The 12,408-nt window shown below is 37.4% G+C and overlaps 1 protein-coding gene across 2 annotated transcripts in view; it reads right to left on the bottom strand.

Moving 5' to 3' along the window:
• COP1 (COP1 E3 ubiquitin ligase) overlaps nucleotides 1-12,408 on the bottom strand; it is a 220,383-nt gene that overhangs the window by 188,884 nt on the left and 19,091 nt on the right. For both annotated transcript variants that reach the window (XM_077763321.1, XM_077763323.1), the window contains exons 2-3: nucleotides 7,909-7,968; nucleotides 2,222-2,319 (exon numbers count right to left, since the gene is read on the bottom strand). In XM_077763321.1, the coding sequence (XP_077619447.1) occupies nucleotides 2,222-2,319; nucleotides 7,909-7,952 (142 nt within the window). In that variant the 5' untranslated portion in view covers nucleotides 7,953-7,968. The remainder of the gene's footprint in view (nucleotides 1-2,221; nucleotides 2,320-7,908; nucleotides 7,969-12,408) is intronic.

Genomic DNA, 12,408 nt, shown 5'->3' with positions numbered 1-12,408 from the left:
AGCTGGCTAAGCGTCCAACTTCGGCTCAGGTCATGGTCCCATGGTTCGTGGGTTCGAGCCCCGCATCGGGCTCTGTGCTGACAGCTCAGAGCCTGGAGCCTGTTTCAGATTCTGTGTCTCCCTCTCTCTCTGACCCTCCCCTGCTCACACTGTCTCTCTCTCTCTCTGAAATAAATTTTTAAAAACATTAAAAAAAAAACAAAACTGAGTGACATTACTGTTAACAAAATTCCTTCAAACCCCGTCAACTTATTTACATAAGCAAAGCTTCTCAATACTTACACTTTAAAAAGAAAAAGAAAAAATCTTAAACTTACATTATGTTATATGTCCATTATATACATATATTTTTAAAAACTATGATCCTCGGGCACCTGAGTGGCTCAGCCAGTTAAGCATCTAACTCTTGATTTCAGTTCAGGCATGATCTCACCATTCATGAGATTGAGCCCCACGTCAGACTCTGTGCTGACAGCACAGAGCCTGCTTGGGATTCAGTTTCCCTCTCTCTCTGCCCCACCCCCACTGGTGTGTTCTGTCTTTCTCTCATATTAAATAATAAACTTTTATAAATAAATAAGTAAATGAATGAATAAAAGAGGTAAGAGTTTTATTTTTAAATAACCAGATTTATAATACCAACTTCAGCTCAGGTCACCATCTCACAGTTCATGGGTTCAAGCCCCACATCAGGCTCTGTATTGTCAGCTCAGAGCCTAGAACCTGCTTCAGATTCTGTCTCCCTCTCACTGTGCCCCCCGCCCCCACTCGCACTGTCTCTCTCTCAAAAATAAACATTTAAAAATAATAAAATAATAATAATAAATAAAGGGTCCTAACCTATCAGTTAAAAAGGTGCAAGATGTGCCTGGGTGGCCCAGTCAGTTGAGCGACCAACTCCTGATTTCAGCTCAGGTCATTATCCCAGGGTTGTGGGATCAAGGCCCAAGTCAGGCTCCATGCTCTCCCTGCCTCTCCCTTTCACTCTCTGGGTGCCTGGGTGGCTCAGCTGGTTAAGCTTTGACACTTGATTTTTGGCTCTCACGTCATGATCTCATGCTTCATGGGATCGAGCCCTGTGTTGGGCTCAGCGCTGAAAGCACAGACCCTGCTTGGGATTCTCTCTCTCTACCTCTCTCTCTCTCTCTCTCTCTCTCCCCCTCTCCCTCTCGCTCTCGCTCTCACTCTCACTCTCTCTGACCTCCCCCAACTGTCTCTCAAAATAAACATTTAGAAAAAAAAGATTCTCTCTCTGCCTCTGCTCCTCTCCCCCAACTTGTGCTCTCTCTCTCTCTAAAATAAAACAAAACAAATACTCCTATTATCCATACTAAAAATTTTTATCCATAAAAAAAGGCTAAAAACTAGATCATCACCAAGATAATTTCTAACCTAGAAAATCAGTAATTGTGACTTCACTATTCACTGTACATATGTGAGAATATATACTTATTGTGTGAAATCACTTTCTACTAATATAGTACTTACTCCATGTTAAAATTTCTTCCGTACTAGTACTAGTACGTACTAGTATACAGTGCTCTATTTAGAAATTCACTTAACTTTTGAACTCATTGAAGAATCCTGCCTGAAAAGTCTTACTAAACACCAAAACTGTCAGAACATTAGATTTCTTTCTGTATTTAACCATTCCAAAAGAAGTTTCCCAAAGCTAGAACAACTGATAGGAAAGTGATTCTAGAAGTCCACACAGCAGCATCAATCCATGTTTCCAGGTTCAGGGACAAAAGGTTCTGCTTTGTAGGACTTTCATCTCCCTTCTGCCTAATCTCGCCCACTGGGTCCAGTCCTGCAGAGCATCCTACCACTCAGCATTCTCCTTCTCCTAAGTTCCTTCTGCAAGCTCTTTCCTCCCCAGACTCTCACTTCGGCCCCAGAATCACAAACATCAGGAATGCATAACACAGGTGTTCTGGACCTCTGCATTCCCCTTCAGCCTCACGTTCTGTCCAGCCATCTATGTAAGAAATAGAGTTTTGCCAATTTTTCTTTTTTATGAAAATTAAAAATAGTAAAATATAGTACTAACAACACATGGTATGGAAAATACACCGGAACCCAAGAAAGACTGGGGAGAGCACCCCGGTGAATAAGAGGGAGAGACTCACTTTACCTCTAAAGTATGTTTTCTGGATAAATTAGTGCCAACAAACACTTTGGGGCTCAAATATTTTTATAAAGAATCATTCCAAAGACTCACCCAAGAAATTAGGATACAGATGGTCAATATTATCCACAACATAGTTACACTTGGGACATCTATTATTATCCTCCAAACTCTGATGAATACACTTGTAGCTATTAGCAAGAAAAAAAAATAGATTTTATTAAATCAGTGAAGAATTAAATAAATTGGTCACAAAACAATGCCTATCAGTCTTCTATTTCTCATTTAAAACAAGTAACGTTATCAAATTTATTTCAGCTTCTATTTTTTCATAATGAAGAACACCTAAGGCATTTATTACATAATAGTATACAAAAGTTGTTTAAAAATGAACTTGAGTAAGTCAACTGGATATACAATGTTTAAAAATGTACTAACTTTTAAGTTTATGTAATTTAAATATTATATAACAAACAACACCAAAAAAAGCAAATGCCTATGATTTAGTTAAGCAAATAGACCATTCATGTTCTTGGAGTGCTGATATTAATACAAAAAGAGCACATTCAAATAAAAAAAGAAAAGAGAAAAACATAAAAATCAATAAGAAACATTAGTCAATAAGCATGAGAAAATCATCACCTTCAGTAGAATAAAAAAACTGATTTTAAATTATATAGTAGTTTTTACCAAACAGAATGGAAAAATAAAGAAAATACTGTCACAGTTAAGGAGCACTTGTTAGTATAAACAACTTCACGTACTGATGAAGGAAATGTAACTACCACATTCCCTTTGATGTAATGATTTTATTTCTAGGAATGTATCCTAAGGAAATGAGCAGAGATGTATACGCAGAAAAGTATTCAAGATTATCTGTAAATAGCAATTAGAAGCAACCAAAACACTAGGACTAAATTGACTAATTTGTAAACATCAATCCAATGCAATATATATGAAAAAAATCATATTGCAATACATGTCATGAAAAATAACCTAATTAATAGTTATAGCTAGAGAAGTAAGATTACAAGAAATTTTTCCTTCTTTATATGTTTCTGTAATGTGTGACTTTTTACAATTGTCTTATTATAAACTTCTTAAATACTGTTCTACTAAACCACAGAGAAATATCAAACTGACATTTTAAAAAGTCACTATTAGTTTCTACTGACTAAACATCTCTAACATAGTGCATACAGTACCATCTCATTTCTATTTTTAAAAAACTGCATATGTGTACATTTAAAATAAACCAAAAAAAGACATTCATCCTTATGTTAATAATGTATGTCTCTGGATGGTATAATTATAGGAAATTTGTTCTTTGTAGATGTATACAAGTATCTATAGTTAAATAGTACTGCTCCTATAATCAGAAAAAAAATTATTTGTAAGAATTTACAAGGGTGATTATAAAGATGATTCCTAAAAAGATAGCACCTCTCTTATTCTGTATTCAAATTACTATAAATTTTTAATTTTTGCATCTACTTACTTCACTCTACCTTATCAAAACAGAAACCTACATCCATTAGGTTTCTCTGTTCTAATTATCAACTGCTTTCTCACCTCACATTTGTTTCTTTAAAGATAATAAAAAGAAGACATCACAGAGAACTTAGCACTGGTCTGGCACAGCACAAGGACATAAAGATCAGAGTAAATGGCTGGCACATAATAGGCACTCAAATATATATTAAATAATCTGCACAGCATTCTAGAAATAACATCACCTCTTGCAACTATGACAAGGCTAGGATTCCCATATTCCCACAAGATAGGCTGTATATCTGCTAGAAAGTTTCCTACATGGAAATTTCAATGAAGGAAATAATACACTAAACTTTTAGAAGCATAAAGCAGATATACAATTACAATATATTAAGATTCCATGTTCCCAACATGAAAACATTTATAGTCTGCTTAGGGAAAACAAATGAGTTAATATTACCAGAAAATATGCCCACATGACAAGATTTAACCGTTAAAAGAATCTGCAAGTTGAAAAAACCCAAGTCATGAAGTAGAGTAACTGGGAACCTGAGTCATGAAGTAAAGAACCTCATTAAATGTGAGAGAAGGGGTTGACAGATAAGCAGGCCATTTTGGGTTTTACCAAATGGGTTTTATAAAGAAATAATAGCTAGAAATAGGCAAATATGACAAGGAGAACAAGCTAAGCTGTTAACCCAGTGAAAGAGTTTGTCAATATTCCCAAAATTATCCCAGAATCCAATAGAATGTTCTCCTCTCCTACCTTCAGCATCTTAATCCCGTCCCTTGTTAGTAGGCTTACTACCACACTCCTAGAAGAAAAAACAGCCTAGGACACAGTCGCAAGAAACTGTCCTCAGGAACAAAAGTTCAACTGATGTTTCCACACAGCACTGACAATATCCGTCTATGCTATACAATGAAAATGCATCAGTTACATACCACTGTATAAGCTGACATGACGACAAGATGAATCAAGTTTATCTTATAGCAGATACTACCTCACTATCACCCCAGGGCAGACCTGCCCTAGTCTAAGAAACAGTAACTATCTTATTTTGTACTGATCTGTGTGTCTGTCATCCCCTGTTCTATTTGTTCATTGAAAGCAAAATTTTGTTTTAATTCATCTCTGTACCTTCAATGTCTAGCACAATATCCTCTTAGAATTGGAACTAAATAAATATATCAAATGCATGAAAAAATTAACTCTACTTGACCATCACCAGCCCAGATGCAATATTTTGGAATCTAAAAGGAGCATAAGTATCTAGACTAGTGTCCAAAATAGGGAGGATAAAAAGATATATATCTGGGTCTACCTGAGAAGTTTTCAAAATCTACTTCACACACCAGCCATTAAAAGTAAGAATTCAGGGGGTGCATGGGTGGCTCAGTCAATTAAGCATCGGACTCTAGCTCAGGTCATAATCTCATGGTATTATCATGGTTCATGAGTTCAAGCCCCATATTGGACCCTCTGCCATCAGCACAGAATCCACTTCAGATCCTCTGTCCCCCTCTCTCTCTCTGCTCCTCCCCCACTCTCTCTCTCAAAAACAAAATAATAATTATTATTATTATCATTATTAATCAGAGGGTACCTGGGGGGCTCAGTCGGTTGAGCGTCCAACTCATGGATACCCAATCGTGGGATGGAACCCGCACTGAGTGTGTAGCCTGCTTGAGATATTCTCCCTCTCTCTCTCCCTCTCCCTCTGCCCCTCTCGTGCTTTCTCTCTAAATATAAATACAGGCACCTGCGTGGCTCCGTAAGTTAACTGCCCACCTTCATCTTGCAGTTCATAGGGTCGAGCCTCAAGCCTGGGTCTGTGCTGACAGCTCAGAGCCTGGAGCCTGCTTGCGATTCTGTCTCCCCCTCTCTCTGCCCCTCCTCTGCCCACGCTCCATCTCTCTCTCTCATTCTATCTCTCTCTCAAAAATAAACATTTAAAAAATATATAAATAAACTATAATTAATTCTGTGCCAGAGTGTACTGACATAAATGGGTGCCTACGTCCTCTACTAAGTGTATATCTGATTAATGAAGAATGAATATTTTGAAGTTTTGCCCTTTGCAACAATGGGATGCAACGGGATGGACCCAGAGGGTTTTATACTAAGTGAAGCAAATCAAAGAAAGGCAATTACACCATGACTGCACTTATATGTGGAATCTAAAAAACAAAACCAATGAACAAACAAACAAACAGAAACAGACTCATATAAATACAAAGAACAAACTGGTAGTTGCCAGAGGGAGGGGGAGATAGGCAAAAAGGTGAAGGGAACTAACAGGTACAAACCTCCAGTAATAAAATAAGTTATGGAGATGAAAAGAACAGCACAGGGAATGCTGTCATAATATTATAATAACATTGTGCAATGACAGGTGGTAACTACACTTATTGTTCTGAGTACTGAGTAATGTAGAGAATTACTGAATCACTATGTTGCACACATGAAACTAATAAAACAATGTCAACTATACTTTAATAATTTTTAAAAATGAGTATTTCTCTATGTATGATAGCTATTTCTTCTATTAAGTACATGCCTATTTATAAGGTTTAAATATATTTTTCTTCTTTTTAACTTTGAAAGCATAATTTTTTTGAGAACTGCCTCTAATGTATAGAAAACTATGCCACTTTAACCATCCAAATACCTCTTCAAATGTTTTCTGAAACTCTCTATTCACCTACCCCCAACACACACAAACTTTCTGATTTCTCTTCATTTTTCTATAAGTAACTGTAGATACCAGGATAAACAGAGCCTTTATCATAAATATCTTTTTCTGTCCCTGAAAATAGGGATGAGTACATATAGAAAAAAAATCGAATAATTTTTGGAATAATTCTGATTATTCTGTGAATAATCAGAAAATTCTTGAAAAAGAAGAGACTATAACAACAGCAAGGGCAAATCAGGACCAGTGGTCATATACAATAACCAGGTATAAAGAAAGACTAGGGGCACCTGCATGGCTCAGTCAGCGGAGCATCTGACTCTTAATTTCAGCTCAGGTCATGTTCCAAAGGTCATGGGGATTAAGCCCCAGGTCAGGCTCCACACTGAGCATGGAGCCTGCTTAAGATTCTATCTCTCCTTCTGTCCCCTCCCCCCCCCAGTAAAATGAGGGGGACCTGGGTGGCTCAGTCAGTTAAGTATCTGACTTCAACCAACAAGTGTTGGCTAGAATGTGGGAAAACTGGAACTCTTGGGTACCGCCAGGGAAACGTGAAATGGTACAACACCTATGGAAACCAGTATGGAGGTTCCTCAAAAAATTAAACATAGAACTACCTGATGATACAGCAATTCTGCTCCTGGGTATATACCCAAAAGAACTGAAACAAGGATCTCAAGGAGACATTTATATACCAGTGCTCAAAGCACCATTCTTAACAAGAGTTAGGAAGTGAAGGCAATCCAAGTGTTCATTAACAGATAGATGAATAAACAAATAAAATATAATACACACAGTGGAATACTATTCAGCCTCAAAAAGGGAGAAAACTGACATATGCCACATGATGCTAGGTGAAATAAACCAGTCACAAAAATACAAATACTAATTGATGCCACTTATATGAAGTATCTACAACAGTCAAACTCACAGAAACAAAGTAAAATGGTGACTGACAGAGGCTAGGGGGAAAGGGAGGAGCCTTCAAGTAAGAGTATAGTTTAAGTTTTGCAAGATAAAAAAGTTCTGAAGATTAACTGAACAACAGTGTGAACAAACTTAACGTTATTTAACTTCAAAATGGTTGAGATGGTAAAATTTATGTGTATTTTACCAACATTTTTTCAATATACAGATTAATGTGGCATATATGTAAGACTAAACAACGAAAGATAATACTGAGCAAAATGTTAAAGAAGAAAACAGATCTTTTTAATCCCCTAGATCCTTTTCCAATGACTTTCTAAACTCCTTTCCTGGGCCTCACACCTATCCCCACAAGTGAGTTAAAGGTGCTTCATGCTGAACCTAATTATCCAACAACCCCAATTTTCTAAAAACAGTAATCGAAGCTCTCTAACAATCAACCCAAAAGTCTTAAAATCCATCTGCAAGAGCAATGGTAAAAAATTTCACAGAAATTACCCACCAACCATATGCTTACTGACTTGAGCTGTTGAACCTGTAAAAATTTATCAATCAAATAAATTATAAAATAACCAAAATTATTTTAAAAACATAACTTCTTGCTGGCTACATTTATACACAAGCTAAAAATCAAGACAATTTTGCTAAATAAAATCATCTTACCAAAAGCTGTGGCCACATTTCGTCATGTATGCTTCCTCAATCATATCAAAGCAGATAGGGCTAAAAAGAAAATAGAAAAGTAATTGATACATTTTTTCCAGTAGAGTGATTATAAATTGGCAAGGCTGGTAACAATACCAACAAAATCATATTTCAATATGTGGTTAAGCCTTAAAACATCATATCAATGAAACAGAATTTCTATTGAGTTGAAGGTACTTTAGGGGATTGGTGGTAAAATGGCCATTTGTTCAAAATTACTTAGACAATTTGTTCTAGGCAATCAAGTTCTAAGATTGATTAAATGAGTAAATTAAAATGGCTCCAATACTTTAACTCATCTATAATTTTAAAGAACGCAAGTCACGAGAGTCCTTAGAGTTCTACCACCTTTTACAACCATCCCTGTATTCAAAAGCACCTAATTCAACTGTTGTTTTATTTCCTATTTCAAAAAAAAAAAAAACTTGTTCCCTGAGTAACAAACTTACAATTCCATTATCAATAACTCTTCTAGATAAGGAAGATGGTAATTATAGCTAATACTTGAAAGAGTACAAATAGTATCCATTAAAAAGAATACTAGCTCATTTAATCTTTCAACAAAGTGTTGGTAGGTACATATTACTAGACCTATTTAATGAGGAAATTGAGGCACAAAGATGCTAAAGTCATATAGTTAGGCAGTAACAACCAATTTTCAAACTTAGGTCCATGCTCTTAACAACCATTCTATACTAATTCCAGATACTGCAAGTTAAACACCAAGTCATACCAACATAACAACATAGCTCTGGCCAACAAAAGGTTATCAGTCTCTGAGAGGCCACTATCTACCAGAAAAATGAGAAGTCTTGTAAAAAGAGATCTCCCTTTATCCTTGCCTCTTTTTCCCTCCAAAACCTCTGATGAAGTCTCCAGAGATACAGCGGTCATCTTCTGACCAAGAAGACAAAAATGGTAAGCTAGGAAAATAGGCTACTCTTTCCTTGATGACATCCTTGAGCAATTTCATCAACTATGGATTGCCTACCTCTGGACTTCTCATTACGTAAGAAAAGTAAAGCCTCACTTGTTTAAGGCAGTATTTATCATGTTTTCAGCTACTGGCATTCAAATCCAATCCCTACCGATAATACATGACACTTAAATTATGAAATGAAAATTTACCCACTTCTTCAAGAAAAATTACCTGGGCATAACTACTATCTTAGAATGTGAAATCATAGGGGCACCTGGGTGGCTCAGTCGACTGAGCATCCAACTTCAGCTCAGGTCATAATCTCACAGTTCATGGGTTCAAGCCCCATGTCAGGCTCTGTGCTGCTGGCAGCTTGCAACATGGAGCCTGCTTTGGATTTTGTGTGTGTGTGTGTGTGTGTGTGTGTGTGTGTGTGTGTGTGTGTCTGCCTGCCTCTCCCCTGCTCATACTCTCTCTCAAAAATAAACATTAAAAATAAATAAGGGGCAACTGGGTGGCTCAGTTGGTTAAGCACCAACTTCAGCTCAGGCCATGATCCCACGGTTCGTAGGTTCGAGCCCCATGTCGGGCTCTGTGCTGACAGCTAGCTCAGAGGCTGGAGCCTATTTCGGATTCTGTGTCTCCTTCTCTCTCTGACCGTCCCCTGCTCATGCTGTCTGTCTGTCTGTCTGTCCCTCTCTCTCTCTCAGAAATAAATTTAAAAAAATAATAATAATAAATAAATGAATGAATGAATGCATAAATAAATAAATAAAATGTGAAGTCATAAAAAAAAAGTTCTCTCTGCTGGAATGAGAAAAAAGAGCTCTCCTAAATACGAGCATTTGGTAATTTCTCTTTTGAAACAAAGCCCATCTTGCTCCTGTTTGATGGAGTTAAGAAAGCAGGGCTGAGGGTCCCTCCTAGAGCACGTGGATGAGCTATGCAGGCGGCTCTGTGATCCCAGTTTGTGGCTGAAGGATTTTGAAGAGCAAATGTGGAAAGGAAGGTTTTACTTCACAGGTCCAGTTGGTCACTGGCTGCTGAAGCAGATGTCCTTCCAGAGTGGAAGGAACGTTTATGCCCTCTTCTTTTTTTTTAAAAAACTTTATGTTTTTTAGAGCAGTTTTAAGTTTACAACAAAACTGAAAGGAAGGTACAGAGATTTCCCGTGTATTCTCTGACCCAAACACATGCATTGCCTTTGCCATTATCAACATCACTCACCAGAATGGTACACCTCCCCGCTCCTCTCCCCCAGGGATGAATTTAAACTGACACATCAAAATCAACAACTCCACACTTTACCTTATGGTTCACTCTTCATGTTGTACATTCTACGGGTTTGAACACAAGTATAATGACATATAGTCATCATTATAATGTACAGATTATTTCTCACTCTCATAAAAATCCTCTTTGCTCTGCCTATTCATCTCTCTCTCCTCACCCACAACCACTGATTTTTGTCCTGTCTCCATAGTTTTGTCTGTTTCAGAATGTCATGTAGTTGGGATCATACAGTATGCAGCCCTTTCAGAATGGCTTCTTCCACTTTGTAATATAGCTTTTAAGATTTCTCCATGTCTTTTCAAGGTTTGATCGCTTATTTCTTTTTAACGCTGAATAATATTCTACTGTCTGAACGTATCACAGTTTATTTATCCATTCATCTACTGAAGGACATCTTGGTTGCATCCAAGATTTGGTAATTATAAGTAAAGCTGGTATAAGTATCCAAGTGCAGGTTTCTGTGTATATTTAAGCTTTCAACTCCTTCGAGTACATATCAATGGGTGCCCAGTTAAATTATATGGTAAGAATATGTTTCATTTTATAAGAGATCACCAAACTGTCTTCCAAAGGGGCCATACCACTTTTTCATTTCTACCAGCAAAGAATAAGAGCTCCTGTTGCTCCACATCCTCCTCGCATCTGGTGTTGTCAGTCCTCTCAATTCTAGCCGTTCTAACAGGCATATAGTGATATCTTGTTGTTTTGATTTATGTTTCCCTGATGACATATGGTGTAGAGCATCTTTTCATATGCTTATTTGCCATCTGTGTATCTTTTCTGGAAAGGTGTCAGTTGAGATCTTTTGTCCATTTTTTTTTATTGAGTTTTAAGAGTTCTTTGTATATTTTAGATAAAAACTTCTTTATGAGATATGTCTTTTACAAATATATTCTTCCAATCTGTGGCTAATATATCCATTCTCTTAACAGTGTGTCTCATAGAGCAGAATTTTTTTAAATGCTATTTACTTACTTTGAGAGAGAAAGAAAGTGAGCAAGCACACACAAGTGGGGAAGGAGCCGAGGGAGGAGACAGAAAATCCCAGGCAGGCTCTGTGCTCCGTCAGCATAGAGCCTGACACAAGGTTTGATCCCAAGAACCATGAGATCATAACCTACCCGAAAATGAGAGTCCCACCCCGCATACCAACCTTTTAAACATCTCATCTAATAAAGCATGTTTAAAATTTGGGGCAAAAAGGGGTGCCTGGGTAGCTCAGTCAGTTAAGCATCTGACTCTTGATTTCAGTTCAAATCATAATCTCAGGATTCATGAAATGGAGCCCTGCGTCATCAGGTGCTGTGCTGACAGCATGGAGCCTGCTTGGGGTTTCTCTTTCCTTCTCTCTCTCTCTCTCTCTCTCTCTCTCTGCCCCTCCCCACTCGTGCATGTACTCCCTCTAAAAATAAATAACCACCAAAAAAAAAGGTTTGGGGAAAAAGATCTGTCTGTTCCCAAAGTAAATATGTTTATAANCGAACCCACGAACCGCGAGATCATGACCTAAGCAAAAGTCGGACGCTTAACCGACTAAGCCACCCAGGCGCCCCTATAAATTTAAGTAATAATACCACATATCTCTCTGTTATGCTGTATTAACTGAGGCTCAGAAGCAAGATGCAAAATGTCTTAAGAGACTAACTCCTAGTCCAGACTTCTACTAGTGCCACTAATGAACATTTTAAGGTTGGCCCCAGCACTTAGAAGAAATCAACTGTAAATATCTATCAATACTGTCTCAGAAATTCCAAAATTTTTTAAACATTCATACATTCAACAAACTATATATTAGTTACAGACTACATACTAGACGCTGGTATGGATACCAAAGACAAAGAAGTGAATAACAAAAATTGCTTCGTGGTTCTATAATCTAGTGGAAAAGACAGACAATAAACAAGATAAATAAAGAGGCCTTCTGTAAGGTTAGATAGAGACAAACGATAAGGAAAAAATTAAGGAAGGGAGGAGGATAGGAAGTGTTAGATTGGGTTAGACAGAATAGGAAGAGAAGCCTCGATGAGAAGCTGACATCTGAGGAACTATTTCAAAGTAGTAGGGAAATGATCTGTGCAGAAATCTGGAAAAATAGCAACCAAAAAGTAAATGCAAGTACAAGTGCCCTGAGGCAGGGCAGAAGTATTCTTGATATGGTCAGACTCTCCAGGTGGTCAGTGTAGAGTAGAATAACCAAGTAGGAAACTAGTAACGATCAGGCCAGAGAGATAGAAAGGGGCCATAGT

This window comes from Crocuta crocuta, unplaced genomic scaffold, assembly GCF_008692635.1.
Source record: "Crocuta crocuta isolate KB4526 unplaced genomic scaffold, BGI_CrCroc_1.0 scaffold3, whole genome shotgun sequence".
Taxonomy (NCBI): Eukaryota; Metazoa; Chordata; class Mammalia; order Carnivora; family Hyaenidae; genus Crocuta; species Crocuta crocuta.
The sequence above is the reverse complement of the archived record's forward strand: the minus strand, read 5'-3'. Positions and strand labels throughout refer to the sequence as shown.